The sequence below is a fragment of the Lepidochelys olivacea genome (assembly GCF_965140295.1).
Source record: "Lepidochelys olivacea isolate rLepOli2 genome assembly, chromosome: 9".
NCBI classification, from domain to species: Eukaryota; Metazoa; Chordata; order Testudines; family Cheloniidae; genus Lepidochelys; species Lepidochelys olivacea.
Window position 1 is genome coordinate 96,535,365 of NC_140419.1, and position 23,323 is coordinate 96,558,687.

General features: G+C 42.9%; 1 protein-coding gene across 8 annotated transcripts in view; it reads left to right on the forward strand.

The window, feature by feature from the left end:
- The window catches only part of ATP11C (ATPase phospholipid transporting 11C (ATP11C blood group)), a 120,668-nt gene that overhangs the window by 45,693 nt on the left and 51,652 nt on the right, over nt 1-23,323 (forward strand). For 7 of the 8 annotated variants that reach the window (XM_084640301.1, XM_084640294.1, XM_084640295.1 and 4 more), the window contains exons 2-5: nt 747-866; nt 6,897-6,986; nt 19,369-19,449; nt 20,567-20,674. In XM_084640301.1, coding sequence (XP_084496427.1) covers nt 747-866; nt 6,897-6,986; nt 19,369-19,449; nt 20,567-20,674 — 399 coding nt within the window. The remainder of the gene's footprint in view (nt 1-746; nt 867-6,896; nt 6,987-19,368; nt 19,450-20,566; nt 20,675-23,323) is intronic. The other variant, XM_084640298.1, reaches the window with a different exon arrangement.

Consider the following 23,323-nt stretch of genomic DNA (forward strand, 5'->3'; position numbering starts at 1 on the left):
CTTGGCCATAGATCAGAAGAGATTTCAAGGTTGGTGTTCAGAGGTCAGAAGCTCAAAATAGCTCCCATTACGGAGCCCCGGGCAATGACTGACAAAGCCCTCGAACTGTATTGCCCCTCTCCTGAAGCAGAAAGTGGAAAGGTTTCTTCTTCGTAGGAGTTTAAGGCAACTCAGGCAGATTGGAGTATTTCCACTTGAGAGATGCCAGCCACTAATAGAAATGCTCAGATGTAGAGGAAAACTTTGCTTTTTTACCTATCTTATTTGCAGTGTTGTTGTGGCCATGTTGGTTCCAGAATAGACAGACAAGGTGGGTGAAGTAGTATCTTTTATTGGACCAACTTCTGTTGGTGAAAGAGCTCTTTGTAAGGTCAAAAGTTGGTATCTTTCACTAACAGAAGTTGGTCCAATAAAAGATTATTACCTCACCCACTTTGTCTCATACATATCTTAGGCATTCGCAGTGGACCAGGAAAGGCTGATAAAGGTGTAAATGTGGTCTTCTGGTATTTGGAAAAGTAATAATTACCCCTTGTGTGAGATAGGAGACCGTGAATATAATCACTCCTACACTGCATCCATTCCATTCAACGCTGTAATGAGAGAGCCCAGGACAATGGAAGTTTAGAAGGGCTGTGTGGGAGCCATCAGAATCATGTGGAACTCGTTATCTGGACACATGCATGGAAATGTGTGAACTTGAGAGCCAGGGACTTAACTTGCCTTTACCTTATTGTCTCTGACAGTGCGCTGGCGAAGAGAAACGAGTTGGTACACGCACCGTGTTTGTTGGCCACCGCCCAGTTTCAGAAACAGATGCTTACATCGAGCAGAAATTCTGTGATAATAGAATTGTCTCATCCAAGGTAAGTTGGTTCTTTTAATCCTTGCACTATGGTCATTTAATCAGCTGGAAAGTTTGCAAATTTCTGTTCCTGTTCCTCAACCTTATTGTATTTCATCATCAGTCGTGGCTTCCTGACATTTAAAACCTCAGAAATCTATACTTGAGTAGTTAAAATGCTCTTCGCAGGAAGAAATTGCCCCAGTGTTCAGCTGTTCCATTGCCGGTGCGGTAGGAGTTTTAATAACCAAGACTGTTAATCTAATAGGACTATGGGTGGTAGTCTAAAATCACGTACCTTGTATTAAAGAGACTCTTCTCTCTGAACCCCTCTATTGAGAGGTTGGGGATGAAATGTTATGTTCTGCTCTCTAATTTTGCACAAAATGTCCCACCTGGGTTTAGGAGAGATGTGCAAATGGTGTTAGAATTGCATTTGTTAGTAACACATGGGCATATTATGATACCTCCTTCTGAGTCTACTTTATGATCTACCTGGTGCAATCTGAAAGCAGCTTGGAAGCTCATTTTGCACCAAACCACTGGTTTGTATATACTCTTCCTTATTAATGCCCACTGAGTGAATGCACACATGAGTTCTCGCCCTGTGTGCTGAATAATATCGAGGCACAAAGATTAGTACCTGCTTCAATGTTTTCTGGGTCTCCATTGTTTGGAGAGTGAAAATATAAAGGCAAGACCATATCTGTTGTGATTGGTGACTTACAAGGTTTTCGTTTGGGGTTTGTTTGGTTATTTTAAAAATGGACAGATAACTGTCGTGCTTCTAGATTTTTTTTTTTTCTTTTCAAGTAGGACAAAAATAACTTAGTACAGTGTGTATTTTAACACTTGGCCTTTCCATTGAATAAAGAGGAAACCATGCAGTACTCTATTAATATAGCATTTGTCTATTGCAAACACAATGTGATGACACCTATCTTCCTTCTGGTTGATTTTATTTTACTTGACATCTATCAAGCTATTTCAAAAGACTTGGAAAAATTGAAATGCAATGTCAGACAACTGGCATCAGCTATTGTTAAGCTAGTTGGGTGAATGTATATTTAGCTTGTTACTAAGGTGGTTTTGGGATTGCCCAGTATATAGTTACAGACTTGAGTCATACTGTACTTTATAATTTAAAGGTTACAGTTGGCTTTTTTTTTTTCTGCTCCAAACAATTTAAATGTCTGCTGCCTTTTATGTCCCTCTGATGTCTGCATTAGAACCAGAACTGACTTTGTGCTAGGGACCAGTTCCTGCAGGCTGACTTGGTAAACTCCATTTGACTTTTCTTCGTTAGGTCTGCAAGATTGTGCCACTGGGGACTATCCATTTGGGTTTTTTTGTTTCTTTAGTGAATACTAGAATTATTTTAAAAACACTAATCTTGTGTCAAACTCCATTGATTCTTTTAAAGTTATTTCTCTATTGATTTTTGTCCTTCTTATATTTGGTAGACATGGACTCTTCCTTCCCCCCTCTCTCTTCCTCCCCTTCTTTAATGATGTCAGCACGACTCTTGGAAAAGGGACTTGTTGTTTTAAAGGACACAGAAAGTTCATCTATTTGACCAGTTTTGTTTCTTAAACTTGCTTTTAAAGTTCATGTTGTTATTTTTTTCCAAAACAAATGATTCAGTGATCTTCTCCCTTTCTCACCCCTAAAAAAAAGGTGAGAAACCCAGTTGCAAGCAAGGCAACAAGGCAGTATTCCAATAGCAAACATGTATGCAGTTCCTTTGATTTTTTTTTTTTTTTAAAGAGAGAAAAGCGAGAGTATGGAGTCTCAAGATTTTAAGGGATTATCTTCACAGCAGAGAGAAAAATTTCATTATTTGAGCATTGTTTCCTTTTGACGTGTGCCATGCAGCGCTAAAAGCTATTTACAGGCATGAATCCCATTGATTTTTGTACTCTTTCCCCTAACCACCTCCAGTTGTGGGGAGGAGGGGGTGTCAACTTGCGAATAATTGATTTTTTTTTTTTGGAAAAATTAGAATCCAGACAATACTCTAGTTTATAAGTCCATGAAGAAAGCCAGATTTCAAAGTGTAAAGTTAGAAGAAGGAACATGTAGTTATGTTGTGTATTGGTGTGTAATTGTATTTAGTGAAGTGCAAAAACCCAGTGGGCCAGATCTTGACATTTGCTAAGTCAGCAGCACAAAGGAGACTTACAGCTAGATCCCTGAGGAGCCCTTTTAGCGGCTATGATCAATGAAGCGAGGCTCTAGCCTGTTAATTTTAGTTAAAGGTCCATTATACCATAGGATTGAAGCATTTTTTTGCTAAGCACAAATCGAGTAAATGGCACTAATACCCCTAGATATATTTACTGTGAATCTTATCCTATAGCCCTTGAACTCAGGAATAGGTATGGTGTGTGGTGTTTTCTTTTTTTTTTGGTTAGTCTTTTAATGGGCCTGCTCCCATGTGGGAGGGCTTTGGGATCCAACACGACTGCATGTCTTCAGCAAACTAGCCAGGGATAAATCTAGACCGTAGTCTGTCAAAGGAGCCAGGGATTGAAAATGACACTAGTCTAAATTTCAGAACTTGCAGTTCTTATGTTTGTGCCCAGTGGCAAAATAGCACAGCTGGACTGAGGGCACTTCCTGAATGGTGCATTCATCCCTAGCTCTGATAACTTGCAAGATACAAGACCTCAACATTGATAACCTTCCCTACCCTCCTCCTGCTTCAGTGTTGTCTGATGCATGATGCCTGCTTTCAATCTGTATTGCTAAAACTATTGTACGTAATCTGGAAGTACGGACCCCCACCTTCCAATGAGCAGAACACATTCACCTCTAACTGCAGATGTTCATGAGAACGTTGGCTCGTTCTCATGCTAGAGTTCGAATGGTAGTTGGGTGAAGCATGGTGGTACTAGGACTAACCTGACTTTTGAAGCAGGTGTGTCAGCTAATATTAGAAAATCACCCCTCCTGCACACCCTGCCTCCCACCCGTCCTTCAGTTAACTTAGTGAAATCGCGACAGGTTTTTTTGATTGTGATTCTGTCTTCCAGAACAATTGGAGAAGCAGAGTTCTCTGCTGCTGACTTCATAAACTGTTTGTTTCCATCTGCAAGCTACACAGGCCGAACAGAAAAAAAGTAAAGGGGGGAAAAAATTGATTTTGGGGGGTGGGATGGGGCAGAGATGAAGGTGGACGTTTTTTCAGCTTAAGTGACAACTGGCACTGCTCTTGCCTGTGGAAAGAGGAAGTGCGATATAGGAGTCAAACAGCTACTTCGGCTTTTCTGTGGGAAAGAATTGTAATGGGGGTACAAATATTGACTTTTTAGTGAAGTCCCGGAAGTTTCACGCAGTCTATTCCATACCCAAGCTTTTAGCTCCAATGTGTTATGATCTATCAGAGCTAGACTTGTTCTGTTGAACCAGTTTAATTCTAAGCTCACTGAGTTTTTCTAAGCAATAACCTTAGACTCAAGGTCGGGCAGCGAACGATTAATCTGGTTTCAGAGTAGCAGCTGTGTTAGTCTGTAGTCGCAAAAAGAAAAGGAGGACTTGTGGCACCTTAGAGACTAACAAATTTATCTGAGCATAAGCTTTCGTGAGCTACAGCTCACTTCATCGGATGCATTCAGTGGAATCCACTGGTCCTCAGACGTTCTTGTCAACTGCTGGAAATGGCACACCTTGATTATCACAACAAAAGGTCATCCCCCCCACCCCCTCTCCTGCTGGTAATAGCTCACCTTAAGTGATCACTCTGGTTACAGTGTGTATGGTAACACCCATTGTTTCATGTTCTCTATGTATATAAATCTCCCCACTGTATTTTCCACTGAATGCATCCGATGAAGTGATCTGTAGCTCACGAAAGCTTATGCTCAAATAAATTTGTTAGTCTCTAAGGTGCCACAGGTCCTCCTTTTCTTTTTAATTAATCTGGTGGTTGTCAGTCTGCGCATATGTCTGTCTTCAGTCCCAGTGTGGGTCTCAGGGGCTACAGTCCTATTACACTGCAGCCTTTTATGAGGATGTGTGTGTTGGCCTCACACAGACAGGAGTGCAATTATAGGGAAGTTATTGCCCATCAGAGGGACCATGTGCTTCACTTGACATTAGAGGAAGGGATGGGTGTGGATGGATAAAGGACAGCATGTGGTCCAGAGCATGGCTTTAATTTTTCCACTGACCTTGTAGATGTACGTAGGGTGATCAGACAGCAAGTGTGAAAAATCGGGATGGGATAGGGAATAATAGGCGCCTATATAAGACAGAGCCCTGAATATCAGGCCTGTCCCTATAAAATCGGGACATCTGGTCACCCTAGATGTAGGCCACCTGTCTCTTCGGTTGTGTGGCAATAAGGCACACTGGAGATGCTCCTTTAACTATTTCACTGCTGATGTTCTAGTCGCAACATCTAGCTAATGTCTGTATCCTACCATCCCGAGCTACTTCCATGGTCCAGAAGTCCCAGTAGCTGCCCACCCAGCTATGAAAACCTCCTCTCTCTTCCCCCACCAACTTCTACCATGCTGTGGCCATTGTCAGTGCAAAAACTTGCAATACATACGCAATCCAAAACTTAAGGTCAAAAACGAGCTGAATTTAATATAAAATAAATCACTCTGTGGGAACGGTGTTCTCGTTCATATTTAATTCAGATAAAACTTCCGTGTTGGAGTTTATCCAGATCTGCTGCAGAATTTCCTCATCCGCCTTCCCAGTGTGATGAAGAATTCAAGTAGCTTTGTTATGGAATACAGGGCAAGACTCTGTATGTTACACCTCTAAGAGATGAAGCCCAGAATTCATAGCTCAGGGGGTAAATTGGATTTAACCTGCTGGTGGCACGGTTAGACATAGAGTTCCAAGTTCTTTCTTAATGTGCAAGCAATCAGTCAGTCTTGGGCAGACGCATGGTGATGGTGGTGCTGTTTTTGTTAGTGAGGTCTTTGTGTAGAAACTGTGGTCCCAGGGGTGGGGTTGGACGCTGTGCAAGCAGCAGGAGAATTTTGCTGCTCTCTGTGAACCAGGCCTGGATGTTGGTTTGAGAATCCTGAAAGGCGGCGTTGCCCTGTGTGCTGTTTGACCGTCTTATTTCAGGACAGCTGTATGTGTGTTCATCTTCGAATATATCCACACTCGGCACCGCAGGTTTCCCCTCCACTGGAAAACAGGCCTGCAAGGCCCCAGACATCCACTCAATGGAGTTGCAACGCATCTTTGTGGCCTCCCCAGTTCTGCAGGGGTCAAAGTGGCCCCAGAATAATTTAGACATACCTGCGGACCTAGCGGAGTTACAGCAGTTTGTCCCTGGTGGGTGGCAGTGCTCCCTAGACCCTCCACAGCTCTGCTACTTCCAGCAGCCCTTCCCCCAGCATCACACCCGGTGTTTCCTTTGCTGAGTTTAAAGAGGCAACCTGGAGCTATTTTCCTCAGTCCTTGCCCAGGGGGATTTCTCCCTTGACTGGGTCCACGGCTCTTAGGGCACTTTTCTGCTGCTCTGCCTGTCCTTTTTAATGCATCGACGGCTGGAGAAGGGTTAAGAATCCTTCGTCCCTGATGCCATAGAACGTATGACCTCAGTGATGTCTGGCCTCTTTGTGAGAGAAACAGTAGAGGAAGACTCCTTGGGCTGTTTCCCCCTGTGCATTCATGTAGCAGCTACTCACAAAGTGCCCCCTTAGTCTAATGAGCCTAGATACAATGCTGATAGGCATGTTAAAAAATGCCGTTAGAATTGCTTAGTGCTATTGTGAGTTTCTGAAGAGGCTCAAAAATAAGAGAACTAACACCCTGGGCCAAATCTGTCCTGGGTATAACATCCGTAAAATTATAGCAGGGATACATCTATCCAATATAACTACTTGACTTTTTTTTTTTAATATATATTAACTAAATCTTATTTCTTAGGAAACTTCTAAACATATATTCCCCTTCTTTAACTCTCAATCCCTGAGTAAATTAAGCTTTGTGAGGGTTGTTGATCTTTGGTTCTGTTGACATTTGAACATTTGTGAGCTGGTAATATTTGCCCAGCTTATCTCTCTGTTCTTTCACCCTGCAGTACACGGTCTGGAATTTTCTTCCGAAGAATCTATTTGAACAGTTTAGAAGAATTGCCAACTTTTATTTCCTTATCATTTTCCTTGTGCAGGTAAGGGCACTTTTAAATAATAAAAGTTTTGCAACATTTCTATTATTTTTTAAACCAATTGTTCAAAGCTTTAGACACAACTTCATAAAGGACTGAGACTCAAGACTGGTTCTTTACTGGTGCGTATGACATCTTTTTTTAGTAGCTATGTTTTGTCTCCTGCACACACATTCAAAATACCATAACTGGTAACATTTCTGGGGCCATCTCAGACCATGTGCTGATGACTATTGTTACAATTTAAGGGCCCTATTAACACTAAAAGCACCAGGAGATCACTCATAAATATATCTGCATTGGAGCTAGAAGGTGTAATTTCCATCTCGAGGAGTCATATTCGTGCTAGTTCTGATCAAACTAGCATGCTAACAATAGAAATGTAGCTGCTATAGAGGGAGGGGCTAGCTGCTCAAATACATACCATACTCAGATGAGTTCATATTTAGGAAGTCTAGCCCCTCCCACTAGACTGTCGTTACACTTTTATTTTAGTGCCCTAGCTCAGTCAGATCTAGTGTCGGTACCTTTCCTTGAAACTGGAAATTTCACCTCCAGCTCCTGTGTAGACGTACCCTATGTGAGTAAAACATATGTTAATGGCTGCAGGATTGAAACTCTTTTTATTATTTCTCCCATCTTACCATACATTTTTCTCCATATAATAAGCAGCCTGGTAATGTTACAGTTTGTGTAGATTTCAATAAAGCCAGAAGAGGTGCACAGTCCATGGCAAGGTTCCTCCCCCACTCTGAACTCTAGGGTACAGATGTGGGGACCTGCATGAAAAACCTCCTAAGCTTATCTTTACCAGCTTAGGTCAAAACTTCCCCAAGGTACAAAATATTACCCCTTGGACAGGCCGCTACCACCACCAAACTAATACTGGTTACTGGGGAAGAGCTGTTTGGACGCGTCCTTCCCCCCAAAATACTTCCCAAAACCCTGCACCCCACTTCCTGGACAAGGTTTGGTAAAAAGCCTCACCAATTTGCCTAGGTGACTACAGACCCAGACCCTTGGATCTTAAGAACAATGAACAATCCTCCCAACACTTGTACCCCCCCTTTCCTGGGAAATGTTGGATAAAAAGCCTCACCAATTTGCATAGGTGACCACAAACCCAAACCCTTGGATCTGAGAACAATGAAAAAGCATTCAGTGTTTTACAAGAAGACTTTTAATAAAAAATAGAAGTAAATAGAAATAAAGAAATCCCCCCTGTAAAATCAGGATGGTATATATCTTACAGGGTAATTAGATTCAAAAACATAGAGAACCCCTCTAGGCAAAACCTTAAGTTACAAAAAAGATACACAGACAGAAATAGTTATTCTATTCAGCACAATTCTTTTCTCAGCCATTTAAAGAAATCATAATCTAACACATACCTAGCTAGATTACTTACTAAAAGTTCTAAGACTCCATTCCTGTTCTGTCCCCGGCCAAGACGACTACAGACAGACACAGACCCTTTGTTTCTCTCCCTCCTCCCAGCTTTTGAAAGTATCTTGTCTCCTCATTGGTCATTTTGGTCAGGTGCCAGCGAGGTTACCTTTAGCATCTTAACCCTTTACAGGTGAGAGGAGCTTTCCCCTGGCCAGGAGGAATTTCAAAGGGGTTTACCCTTCCCTTTATATTTATGACAGTCCATCATTTGGATTTTTTTACTATTCAGATGAGCATTTACTAAGTGTGTGTGCTTATGTAGAAGGGTATGATTTTTGTAAAGAGATTTTATACGTACTAAATTACAGACATACACGTGATGTAATAAGATTAGTCTTTTTTTCTGCTCTGATTTCTATGTAAAGAGGGCATTGATTTTGGGATTAGGGTAAATGCAGGTAAATGTGAGTGTTCATTTTCTGTTACGTTAGCTGAAAAATCAGGGAAGTTCCCAAAATATGTTTACAAAAAAGAGGATTTTTTTTTTAAATAAAATTCGGATGAAACACAGTGAAGTATATTTCCCACTTTTTTTATAACTGAACATTGTGGTTTTTCAAAAATACTTAACTGACTGGTTAAAACCAGATATGCAAAACTTCAGCCCAGTCATCTAGTAAATTAAATCTTAGATCTGTTACATATGGTAGTCTGCAATAAAGCAGTCCTCTAAGGGGTTAAGTTGATTGATACCTCTATACTTCACTTTTATTAATATTCTCTATAGAATCATAGAAATGTATACTGGAAGGGACCTCAGTAGGTCATCTAGTTCCTTACACAAAAGGCAGGACCTAAGTATTATCTAGACTATCTCTGACAGGTATTTATCTAACCTGGTCTTGAAAACCTCCAGGGACAGATTCTACAACCTCCATAGGTAATTTGTTCCAGTGCTTAACTATCCTGACAGCTAGGAAGTTTTTCCTAATACTATCCTACATTTCCCTTGCTGCAATTAAAGATTTACTGCTTGTCATGTCCTCAGTGGTTAAGGAGGACAATTTATCATCTTCTTCTTTATAAGAACATTTTACATACATGAAGACTGTTATCATGTCCCCCACTCAGTCTTCTCTTGGCCTACTCTGTCCTTTGTTTTTCCACTGTTTTTAATGCATTTGTAAAGTGTTTTCTTGTTACCCTTTATGTCCCCAGTTAGTTTAATCTCATTTTTTGCCGTGACCTTTCTGATTTTATCCCTACATGCTTGTGGTGGTGGTTCTATTATATATAGTACATATACATGTCATCCTTTGACCCAGTTCCCACTTTTTTGTATGACTATTTTTTGAATTTCAGGTCATTGAAGATCTCCTGGTTAGTGCAGGGTGGCTTCTTACTATTCTTCCTATCTTTCCTACACACTGAGATTGTTGGCGCTTGCATTTTTAATAATGTCTCTTTAAAAATAGCCATCTTGCCTGAACTTTTTTTTCCCTTGGAGTTGCTTCCCACAGGATCTTACCTACCAGTTCTCTGAGTTTGCTGAAGTCCATTGTCTTTATTCTGCTGGTTTCTCTCCTACCGTTCTTTAGAATCATGAACTCTGTCGTTTCATGATCACTTTCACCTTCAAATTCCCAACCCAAGTTCCCTATTTGTCAGAATCAAGTCTAGAACAACCTCTCCCATAGTTGCTTTCTCCACCTGCTGTAATAAAAAGTTGTCTCCAATGCAGTCGAAGAATTTGTGGGATAATCTGTGCCCTGCTTTGTTGTTTTCCCAACAGATGTCTGGATAGTTGACGTCCCCCCATCACCACCAAGTCTGTGCTTTCAATGATTTGATTAGTTGTTTACAAAAAGATCCTTCCACCTCTTCCTCCTGGTTAGGGGGTCTATAATAGACCCCTACCATGACATCACCCTTGTTTTTTACCCCTTTTATCCTTACCCAGAGACTTTCAACAGGTCTGTTTTCCACTTCTGTCTCAACCTCAGTGCCCGTGTATACATCTTTGCCATTCCTCCTTTTTTTCCCCCCTGCTTGTCCTTCCTGAAGAAGCTGGTCCCCTCTGTACCAGTATTCCAGTCATGGGAATTAGCCGGAAGTAGGCAGCAGCCAGCTTCCTCCTCGTGAAGGAGCCATTTCGTCCTTCCCTGATGGTACTGCTGCAGTCCTCTCGAGCTGGATTGCTCCCTCCATCTTGGAGGTCTCCATAGGCATATTTTCAATGAATTCCTTGTGTGAATGGACGCTCCGCAGCCTAGTCCCCTCCTCCTGTAGGTCTCCTGCCTGCCTCCTGAGTAGGCACCTCTCACCCTGGGTGGTCTCCCCAGCCTGGCTTTCTGTGTTGGGGAAGTGCAGGCCACAGTCTCTGCAAACCCACACTAGGACCTAGGTATAGGCGGGTTCTTTGTCTAGACACAGGTGCAGGTGGAGAAGCCAGGAGCACTGTTGGCACCCGCAATGGGGCCTTTTCGAACCACGGTGATTTTATTCTTTCTTCCTCTTACAAACTCTGTCTCAAAACTCCTATGTTTGCTGCCCCCTGTTTGCTATCTCCCCTTGGTCATTTAGCGTCTGGTTTTTAAGCATCTGGCTATGCTACAGCTTAAAAAAACTGGATGCCCTGTAAATTGTTATCAAGCGTAATGCTCCACTTCAGCCATAAAGATTTCAGTGACTGCTGCAGAAATAGGTGATCCCAACATAATTCCTGTGGGCTGTGCATAATGTTGCCTGTTTTACACAAAGGGACAAACTCACTTCTGGGGTTAGCTGATTCATCTCCATTGGATTTCATTGGCACCACTCCTGTTTGTCAGAAGTGAACTTGGCCTGCATATGTACCAGAGTAATGTGCCGAAGTCAGAATGTCCCTCCGGCATACCTGATAGTCTGAAGTCACAGTATTACATCTTATCTTCTGCCCCTCTTAATGGGGTTTGGGGAGACTGAAATAACTGAATGTGTTAGTGTACCTAGTCACCTAGCTGGGTGACGTTGACATATTTCCTGGCAGTTCAGTTGCGTACCCCTTTTAGACATAGACGAGGGATCTATCTATGAAATTGATTGTATGCAGATGGATTAAAGAGCATTTTTCTTGTTTTCTGTTTTTGTTCCAAATACTGTGACTGTGTTTTAAAGTAAGAAAACAACCCACATATTGAATTAGAGATCAAAAACACACCTGATACTGTTAATACAGGTCACTAACAGACAGCTGCCAGGCACTTTTCTTTCTGGAATTTCTGAAGATTTCACTTATCTTTAATAAGCCCTTAGGGCAATTCCATTCATTTAAACATACGTTAACTTGATCGACACCAACATTTCAGCCATAAATGGCATTTCTCAAGGTAGACCCTTGATCCTTTAAATGAATGGAATTGCCCTAAGTGCTCCCTTATAAGTGAAGGGTTCAGCAGACTCTTGAGTGAGGCGTGCAGAGGAATTATATGTTGAATTCAGTCCTGTGTTGGGATTGATCCTGCTCCCACTGAGGCCTTGTGTCCAAAAGTCCTTTGACTTCAGTGGCTGAGGGTCAAGTCCATGTTGGGGAGGGAATGTTTCTTTGCTTGAAAACACACATGAAATATACGGTCATGAAAATACCTTTTTAGTTGGTTGCTTGATTGATTAATAAGGCATTCCCTGGATTCATCTACTGAAACCATTATCTAGATAATTGCTCCTCTGAAGCAAATTAACTCCTGCAAATAAAGCTGAGTTTGGATATGTATAGTCAGCACCTTTTTAACAACATGGGGAAATGAAGGAGATAGGCAGCTTAGGAACTGGAAAATACTTCTGAGTGACTAAGAGAATGGTCTGGTGCTTCCTGAACTGTGGAATTCAGTTGGGTAGAAACAACAGCTGAACAAAAACCTTCATATACTAGCAGGACTCAGTTACTTTAAAATGAAGTCAGACTATGCTGCTGAAGTCCTGTTCTAAATACAGATGCAGGTTGAACTGCTTGCTGGATCCTAGTTATAAGGCAAGTGTCTTAGGTTAAGCTTATTCTGAAGTTGTTTCTATCTTTATTTTGCTGTGTTTTTTCTCAAAAGTTTGCCTTTGGGTTTCACAAAAGGGAAGACTGTACTCCAGGGGATGTATATGGAATATGGTAATAATATGGAAATTCCCCTATGAAATATCTGTATCAGCGATGGACAAACTACGGTGTGTGGGCCAGATCCGGCCCACCAGCTGTTTTAATCCGATCCTCGAGCTCCGCTGGGGAGCGGGGTCTGGAGCTTGCCACGCTCCAGCTGGGGAGCAGGGTCAGGGGCCATTCTACATGGCTCCCGGAAGCAGCAACATGGCCCCCCTCCGGCTCCTATGTGTAGGGGCAGCCAGCAGGCTCCACTCTGCACACTGCCCCCACCCCAACTCCTGCCCGCGCAGCTCCCATTGGCCTTCTCCTGGATCCCAACCCCAATTTTGGAGCATTCATGGCCTGCCATACAATTTCTATTCCCAGATGTGGCCCTCGGGCCAAAAAGTTTGCCCATCCCTGATCTATATGAACAAAAATATAACCAAAATAGGCTCACGTATGCATCATGGCAAGCTCTTGGCACAGTAGAGCCTCAGAGTTACGAACTGACCAGTCAACCACACCCCTCATTTGGAACCAGAAGTACGCAAACAGGCAGCAGTAGAGACAAGAAAGAAGCAAATACAGCACAGTGATGTGTTCAATGTAAACTACTAAACAAATAAAGGGAAAGCAGCATTTATCTTTGGCATAGTAAAGTTTCAAAGCTGTATTAAGTCAATGGTCAGTGGTAAACTTTTTTGAAAGAACAACCATAATGTTTTGTTCAGAGTTACAAACATTTCTGAGTTTCAAACAACCTCCCTGCCCAAGGTGTTTGTGACTCTGAGGTTCTACGGTCGGTGGCTGTGGGAATAGCAGAAGGCACTATACGTTTATATGTGCTCAAAGCTTTACCTCACAGGGCCTCAGTTTTACTAAAAACAACTGTACCGTTGTGCTTGGGGGCAGGCAGACCTTGAAAATTAACTCTCTGTGATAGGGGGATGACCTGTTTCATAAATATGGTCATTTAGGGTATGTCTACACAGTAAAAGCTATGCTCAGGCTTGCCTACCTGAGCTACTTGAATCCAGCTAGTGCAGGTAACAAAAGTGGTGAAGACAGCACACCATTGACTAAAGCCTAGGTAGTACAATCCTGTCACAGCCCCTAGGTACACACTGGGCTCACTAGCCCACGCTGGGTTATCTTCACTACGATTATTACCTGGGCTAGCCAGATTCAAGCTAACTAAGTGGGTTAGTCCATACACAGCTTTTGCTGCGCAGACATACCTTAGATGCCTAACTGGCCCTGTGTGCATGCAAACACGCAACTGCCATCTCTGAAAATCCCTAGCCGTCTAGGATTTACCACTGGTAAATGTAAATACTTTAGCTACATTCAGATGGCCAGGTGTTGTCATTGCTTTCCTTGTACGGTGATGTGGTGTGAATTTGGCTTCTTACAAACAGGACCGTTTCTGTCTCTGTTAGGGGTGTTTTTGCATAAAGAGTGCAAAAATCACAGTTTAAGGCCATTTCCAGGGATTAATATGTGCTGACTGTCTCAAAACAGCTTCCTGGGGACAGATAAGAAACATTTTGTGCATAACGTAGCTTTTTACAAAGAACTGAAAACCACGAATACAGATTCTATTGTTCATGAGAGCTCCAGTGAAACACCAATAGATGCAGCAAAACAGAGGCTTTTTGTTTATATGAATACGAGGCATTTCTGGTAAACTTCCCTTGCGCTTTCCCTCTCCTCTGTCACCCAGTACATCTGCCTCCATCCCTATTCCTGCCTCACCGCCCACCACAATCAGCGGGATCCCTGAAATAGGATGACTCACGTAGTGTATGCTAGTTTGGGAACTCTGTGCCTGCAATGCAGCGATCTGCCCAAGTATGCTTCCCCTCGGCCCCCTGGCATTTTAAGGTGCTCTCTGGGGGAGCTGTACTGATGATTATGGTCTCTGACAGCTAGGGACCTGTGCAATATGCTTAGTTATTTCTGTCTCTCATTCTAGAACTCGTTTGGTCTGAACTCCAAACTCACTTCCCCAATGCAGCATCCGTTCGGCTGTCTGATTATGCCCCCATCACATCACCAGCAGCAGTGCATATAAACCAATCTGGCTATTCTGTAAACAGCTCTGCATAGAGTATGTAACCAATGCTGAATGCCAAATCTTTGTGTTGCTGTGGTTTTAGTTTTTCTGATTCCTTTAATTTCTCCTAGTTATAAACCTGTTTCAATGAGCACACACTTCCTATACCCTAAAAACTGGGCTGAATCATGATAAGGTCAATAGAAATGGATAGTTCCCATTCTCTAGGGTCCTCCTACTGTTTAATTAAAGTCTCAAAGCTGCCCTGCTATGTGCTTTCCTTGCTACGGGCTTGTCTTCCCTGCAGTGTCAGCTCGAGGTAGTGGTGCCCCATACCTGACTCCCATCCACACCCACCAGTTAAGTGGTGTTTTATACTCCACGTAGCTGATCCACCCGGAGGTGTGGGTTATAGCTGAAGTACTGCTGACACTCAAGCTAATAATGCAGCAGGGAAACAGATCCTCTGTGCTGCTAATCCGATTGCTGTGTGCCACCGTAACGTTTTGCAGTGCGGCTGCTCTCACTTTTAGAGCCTTCTGACACTCTTTTTATTCTTCAATCATTTTTCATTTTATTTTTGCGGAATTTCTTGTTCTTACAATATTTTTTCATGAACAAAATGAATTTCTTTTTATTACATTTACATGAATAAAATACCTCAAATGACCATGTGCAAATAAACACAGTGTAAAAATCCCAATTTGTGTATACTACATGATTTTATTAGGTGTTATTCCGTGGTATTGAAAGGTTTTAGGAATTAAAAGCTGACATAAAAGAGTTCTCTACAGATTCTCTTTCTGTGGTTTGTTGTCTTACAATCCATGTATCCTCTGGGGGAAAAAAAAAAAAACCTGTCACAATCTGCGTCAGGAATAGTCAATTATTTTTTGTCAAGGTCTCGATTTCTTGGTCAAGGTATAGTCAGGGTCCAGGCTCCAGAGAAAATAAGGCAAAAATAATAAGCTTTTGTGGTCTGTTCAAAAGTGTTTGGCTGTCCGGATTTGGCCCGCAGTCTGCCTGTTGACTACTGGCCTACACAACCCCTGCCTACACTAACCACAGGGTACATGAGCCACAAATAATGGTATTGGATAAACTAACATTCTGGTATCTGAGTCCAAACCTATGTCAGTGACTTTCCACAAGACGTTGAACCACTCACATTATAAATACATCTGTGCAGGTGCAAACTCCCCACCCCCTTAGCCACCCCCAAATGCCCTGGACAGCTACTTATGGTCGCCTGCCCCTTGAAATTTACCCAGTACTTCAGCCCCCAAATAACCCTTCCATCTCCATCCCCATTCAGTGCCACAAACCCCGTGGGACATCATGGCTCTTCCCAACCCTGACTTCTTCCTTTTCTAACTCTCCCATGCCCTCTTATTGTTCCCTCTCTCCTATTGAACCTCACCCGCTCCAGTCCCCATTAGCCCTGAAAACCATTAGTCCGAGGGACCCGTCCCCATCTCCATTTATATATTCCCCCTTCCACAGAGTGAGCCCCACCCCACACTCACCCTGCAGTGCTTGCCCTTGCGGGGCTGGCTGGGCTCAGCTTCCCACGCTGGGTATTGTGACCTGATGGGTAGCCCTGGGTGGGGGAGGAGGGTTCTGTCCCTGCCCCTTGGGAGGAAGGAGGCCCTGGGAGGGGATGCAGAGAGAGCCCACCCCACACTCACCCCACAGCGACAACTCCTGTGGCTCCTGACCCACGGGGCTGGCTCGGCTCAGCTCCCCACTCCAGTCATGACAGCAGGGAGCCTGGGCTAGCCTGAGCAGTGCTGCAAGTCACACTGCCCGGAGTGGAGAGCCAAGCCTGGTCAGCTGCTGCTGAGGGGTGAATTTTGTGCTATTTCACATTTACAAAAACCACACCCATCTAGCTAACTTGAGAGGCATTAACTCAAGGGTAGGTTACTTGAGCTAACACTGCAGTGAAGACAAGTCCTGGATTTTGTGCCATGTTTAAATCATTCTTTTCATGATTCAGTCTGATTTGCAGGCCTCGGAAGGTAAAATGTGACGTTCCTCTTGTGCCAGTTCAGGGTCACGTTCTGAGCTTATGCTTCTGTCCAGGGATTTATTTTATCAGAAAAATTGGTTTAATGTAAATTTAGCCTTTATCTTGGAGGGCCAGTGATAACCTTCCAGGGCCTGGCTCTGTCTCTAGGACTGTAGAGGTGACTCCCAGCTCTAAGAGCAAATAACTGCTTTGCCCAGCACTGTCTTCTCTCTGAAGACAGTTTCTTGGTTGCTGGACTGTCTCCATCTTCACTGGCTGAGGGGAGCCAGAATAACCACCTCTCTGTCGCTGTTTTTTCTTTTTTTTAAACTGTATTTTCTATATTTTGTGTTTTGCTGCTTCACCCTTCCTCGTCCAGTACTTTGTCTCTTAATCTTCTCTAGCAGCTGTTTTGGCAATAAGAAAGAATCTTCGGACCTCCAGCATTCTGGTGGGGGGATATCCCTACTTTGCACTCCATTTCTAGTGTCCGAGAAATCCACTCATCCAAGTGTAATCCAAACTAACACGGCGTGGTGCTCTGTCCTCTCGTGCCTTGTGAACACGTGAGGGTTTCCACCTCCATGTTTCTTGCTCCACTGTTTCCAGGAAAGGGACATCTTTCTCAACTTTTTTTTTTTTTTTTTTTTAAATATGTCATCTGTTGCCTTCCTCTTTTCCATCAAGGGCTTGTTTAGGAATATAGTTTTTTGACATCCTCACAACATGCCCAAACCAATTCACCCTTCTTTCTCAAATCATTGCCTCTACAGTCTGTTGGCCAGTCCTCTGTAATGCATCGTTAGATACTTTATTCCACCAACAGACCCCAGGTATTCCCCACAAAGATATCTGGTGGAATGTGTTAAGTTGCCTGTTTTGGACTTCTAGTATTTAGAAACATATAAGAATGTGGCTCTCACAATGACAGTGTATAGTTTTATCTTGGTTCTTGTGTGAATCTCCTTATTTTTCCAAATATTTGCCAGTCTCCAAAAAGCTCCACTTTCCTTCCCAGTTTTTGCTTCTACCTCATAGCGGAGGTGGCTGTCAGAACTGATTGTGCTTCCAAGATAGACATACTCATAAACCACACCGTATTCTTCACTGTCAGTCACATATGAACCGTCACTGACGACTCCTCTTTCAGAGATCATCCTGGCCTTGGTTTTCTTTCGGCTGATTCCTGCTCCTACTTTGGTGGTCTTATGTTTGTCATAGAGGACTTTTTCATGCCATTGTCCTCTGTGTCCAACAGAACACTGTCCTCTGCAAAGTCAAGATTGTGAACTTCTTCTTTATTCCACATAACTCCTGCAGCTTCCTTTCGTGTTGCTCTTTGCATCACATAAGCTATCCTAGGGCAGAAAAGAGAGGTACAACTCTGCCAAACTCTGTTGATGATCTCAAACCAATTGCTCTCTCCTCTTCCTGTCCTTACACAGCTTTTCGAACCTTCATGCAGTCTCTTTCTAGGAAGCTCATAGAATCAGAAGATCTATAACGATTCTATGAATGCGGTGGCTGGGCCAGGTATAGGTTAGAGTCTCTTCTACTACATCTGAATTAATTGACCTGGTCTTGTGGATCTAGCATTAGCAGCTTTTATGCATTTAGAGCCAGAGGTCCTGGATTTAGTCCCCACAGTTGACCCAGCCATTATGCATGCACTAAGCCTGAATGAGAAACTCCTGTGCTTCACACCCAAATCCATGCATGTTTCACTCTCCCCCTCAATAAATCACACCCTGCCACTCCCTCCAGAATTCAACTGACCCCCAAGTATAGCTCTGTCCCACAAAAAAATCAAATTAATGTGGCCTACCCAGCCCTCCTGTAAGGCTTGACTGCTGCTTCTGAATCCACATCCCATCCTTTGAAAGGAGCTGTGGGTTGGAGACAGTGGTGTAGTGGAGCCAGAACAGTGATCTGGTTCCGTTATGCCCCGCTCCCTCGCAGCTGGCCACTTCACAGGGCTGGCTGGGTTCTGCTCCCCGCTGTGGGCATATTGACCTGCCTCGCTTTGCCATTCCCACTCCATGCCCGACCCTCCTGCTCCTTCCCTCCCCTCTTGTTAAAGGAGCCAACCAGTGGATCATCTGGGCACTTGCCCTTCCCTGTGGGGAAAGAGTCAGTGGCACTAAGCCCACTTGCCCTGTCCATGCACGTAGAACACCCTTGAAGCCGGGCCTCCCCTTGCAGATGATTGGATTTTGTGAACAGGCCAGTTAGACACCATCACAATAGGAGGAGCAAGGAAAATGCATCTTAGTTCATTCTGACAATTACAGTCTGGGTTCTATTGATGGTACTAGAGAATGGTCCATGGTGTGGTTGTTAAAAATGGTATGCAGTGCTGGCCCTGCTGTTCGATCGTCAGGCTGAGACTGACCATGTTTGGTGCAGATTATACAGTGTGTCTGTAGACAGGTGCATGGTAACTTTCTGGTTTGAACCCATAATGCCCCTTGCTTAGGCCCACCACAAAGGTGCGTGACTGAGAAGCTTTCAGACGGCATTCTCTAGGCCCAGTTTGATACAGAAACTCGTCCAACTGCTTCAGTCTGCTTTGGATCAAAATTTCATAGTCACTTAGGAGACTTTCATTGACTTTCAGTGGGATTTGTAGACCTCAATTCTTAAGGTGCTTATGTAAATCTCCCCCATACACTCCAAGTGCCCACTCCTCCCGAGCATGTTCATATTTGGGGCTTGTGTTACTTAATACAGAATGTGTTGAATGAATCATCTAACGATAGCATTTAATAGTGACTCCCTCAAAAAATTATAACACCAGTTTATTTATTTTTCTCTGTAGGTCATAGTAGATACACCAACCAGCCCAATAACCAGTGGACTTCCACTTTTCTTTGTGATTATTGTTACAGCTATCAAACAGGTAATGTTTTCGATTCATGAGGGCATGGGGGTGAGCACCAAATTGCTACAGTTGTGTGTGTGTTTGCTTTGGGTTTTTAAGTATGTTCATGGCAGAATGAATGAGAGAGATTTGGCATATAAAGACATATAGACTTGACTCTACATATATTTGAAATAGTAGAGGGCCAAGGTTAGAGAAACACAACCAAGGTGAAATCTATTTATCTTAAAATTAGAAATAAAAAAGTAAGTTTGGATATTGTGCTGAACCTAAGGTCTCTGTCCAATTTTTGTAGATTTATGATTGCATTTTCTCATTTTCGGTATGGCTTTTGTAGTCTGTTTCTGTGTGTGTGTGTGTGTGTGTATTTATTTAAAGTCATGTTGTGAGCTCTTGCTGTTGATGGTTACCTCTACGTTCACTGCACTCCTACAATTTTAGTTCTTCCTTTTTTAAAATGTACTTTGGGCCTGATTTGGAGGTTACAGAAGCATGATGTAAATCCAGATTCTTTTCTACTCTGACGTCAATGGAAAAACTGGAATAGTTCCACTCAAACAATATCTGGTCCTGAACATTTGTAGACCTCTTTCATTGAGTAATATTAAAAAAAATTAACCCTACACACCCCTTTTTAAATTGCATTATTTGATACTTTTGTAAAGGGAATCAGTTGAGGAGCAGAAGGGAGTTCTAGAGTAAAATTCGAATCTGGCTTTTGTATTCTTCAGGTGAGACTGAAGAGAGAGAAAGTCTTTTCCAGTGTTAGACTGGAAAAGTGAGAATAACGGGGCACTAAGCATATTATTCACATTATCAGCATATTCTTGCCAATCTTGAGAATAATAGAAATATGTCACAGCAATTTAGATGTTTCTTGCATGCAGTGCCTGTAGATTTGTTTTGTATGTGGTGTTTTAGTCTGTTCTGAATCTGTCAAATGTATAGCTGAAGTTTTTAAAAGTTAACTTGGTTCAATCAGAGCTATTCTGGTCGATGTTCTGGCATGCATGAAGGAGCTCCGATGACAATTTAACTTACTCGCTTTTTTATCTCCCTCTCTCTTACAACTTTATTTATTTATTTACTTCACCGCTTGGGCTTGATTGTGTTACCTGTATATTGGTGTGTCTAGGGCTATGAGGACTGGCTGAGACACAGAGCTGACAAGGAAGTAAATAAAAGCAGCGTCTTCATTGTTGAAAATGCAAAGCAAGTGAAAAAACACAGCGAAAAAATCAAGGTAACCATTAATAGAAAGAGAGAGAGATGCACCTGTGAGACATTGGGGAAAACTCCCATTGATGTGGTAGCAGAATCTGACGCGATGGCTGAATACTTGACTGTGCTAAGGGCCTAATTCTGCAGTTGTTATTTTTTTCCTTTCCATCCTCTTCCCTAAACCTCAGTATGTTTTCAGACTGGAAACCTTACGAGCCATTCAAGTTAATAACCAGGTGCTTGCTTGGCTTTTGTCTGATCACTTCTTTGAAAGGCTGCCATGCATGCACTTCACTGGTGGGGCTGATGAGTAACTTATCTTTGATAATTTTTCATTTGTGACTGGAACAGGCAGTCCTTCCTTTATCCCTAGCTTCCCAAGGACGTCTGGGAAGATGTCTGCTAGCAGAGATTTAGCTGATTTATCACCTCTCACTGTAGAATGCTAGATGGCTACTTTCTTTATACATTTTTATGTGAAATTGTAAGGAGGTGTCTATTACCCTAATCTGCGTTCCTGCTGAGTTGGGCTGATCTCTCAGGCCAAGTCCTACACTTGGATACAGGTGTGCCACGCCGGTTGAAATCAGAGGGAGTTTTGTTTGTCGGAGGGCAGAGCTGGACCAGAGTGCCTGGGAGAGAATGATCCTGAGTGCTTAGAAAGGGACCCTAGCTAACAAGTTCAATTTACAGAGCTGGGATGGTTCGTTTAATCTGTGGTGGAGATTTATCCTTGGTGCTCTAATATTGGGATAGAATTGTTTGGAAGAACAAATACTTGCTAGTGGCTTGTTGGTACAGTTCTTGGGGTGCCCAGGACTGAGTCACCTTGTTATCCCCAGCCTCCAGCAAGAGGGAGTCTTTCTTGTGGCAGCTCCCTGATGCCACCAGCTCTTCAGCCTCTCTCCTCTGGGCTATGGCAGCCCTTGCGTTGCCTTGCAGATTACCAGTACGTGTACCTAGTCCCCAGGCCCCTTTGAAATGTCTCCCTGTAGCGTTCTGTCCCTTCTCCACTGAACACTCACAGGCTATATCTGCACTACACAGCTTTGTCGCTACAGCCATGCCGCTAAAAGTCACGCAGTGTAGCCGCTGTTTGTCTGCTCTCCTGCTGACAAAATACTCCCCACCCCTCCCCCTTTGTCTTTTGGGAGGTGTGTGGTTTTGGTTTTTTTAACACCTCTGAAAGACAAAAGTTTTGTTGTTCAATTGCCAGCGTAGACAAAGCCACAGTAATACCGAGTAAGCTATCCCCAGAGGAACAGAATACACACCAGCTTGTTTGGTTCCATGGAGGATTAACTATTAAGATATATGTATAGTGAAAACTAGCCTAAGTTTATTATCAAAGGCTAAGATTTAAGAGATGGTGAGCAAGGATAATGGATTACATATGAAACAAAATCAATACATGCTTTCTAGAGATTAAACTTAATTTAACCACCAGTCTAAAAGCAATCTTTTCTCACCCAAAGGTCCTTTACAGTGCTTCCAGCCAGGGCAGGTTGGGATCTCATTTTCATGAACGTAATTGCACTTCGTTAGGTACAGGATAAAGAGGTTTCCTTTTGCCTTTCCCTTTATATCCCCAAAATTCATTGTTGGTCACCCACGTCAGAATGACCCCCGGGGGGGTTATTCCTTGGTATACTGACTTCGTATGCAAATGGAGCCTCCATTCTGTTGCTTTACAATGCTTAATTTACATGTGGACCAAGGGAGACAGGTGATAATACGTCCTTTGTTTGGCAGAATCCTGTTTATCAACCCCATCTTGATTCAGACATTTTTAGGAATGTATTTTCAGTCTGTGTATACATAACTTCTTCCATGGCATTTGTACAGACATTTCACCTCAGTGTTAATGACCACTATGAGCCTGGCTTTCATTGTAGACCTCATATGACATTCTTTATGGAGAAATACTGTGAAAACAGGATGCTAGGTGTAGTGAGTTTGTCAGGCCTGTCAAGAGTTACCGTGACAGCCCAGTGACCCCTTTGCCAGTTTTCATTGAGGGGCTCTTAAGGTCAGACTTGTGTTTTCCTCTTGGGGCGGAGGGAGATGTGAGGTCTTTGAGCAGAGGGTTCTGTTACACATTGTCAAGCGCGTGGCTCAGGGTCCCTCAGCAACAAATGAAAGGAAGAAAAATCAAGAAAATATACGTTTAAAAAATGCTACTTATTTGGGTACTATCTCAAGTGTAAAGGAAAGTTCACTCTGCTCCATCTCCTCACAGCAGATGCAGTGTCCTCTCCATCCAGTAACAAGTATTTTCCAAAGCTAGGTATTGAGGAAACGTAGTATATGCATCAGCTGCTACAGAATAGTCGTAACCGAAGAAAAAGCTTTCCACTTGAAAGTCTAGTCGAAGGGTATGTGTGTGAGCTCCATATATGAACAAGGGCTCTGGTGGGTAATCATCAAGCGTACTGTCAGATAATTAAAGGAGAAAAGCCAAGATCTGTAGTCAGACTACATTACTAAATATTTCTGCTCTATATTGAAATAATTTCATAGCTTTGTTAAACCCCTTCCAAGGGCCCTCAAACTTCAAATTCCATTGTCCTGCAAACCATCGCTCCACAGAGGTCCTACTGAAGTGAGTGAAAGTTGTTAAATATGGAAACATTGTAAGACCGAGTAAGACAGGCAGGTAGCGTATTGCTAG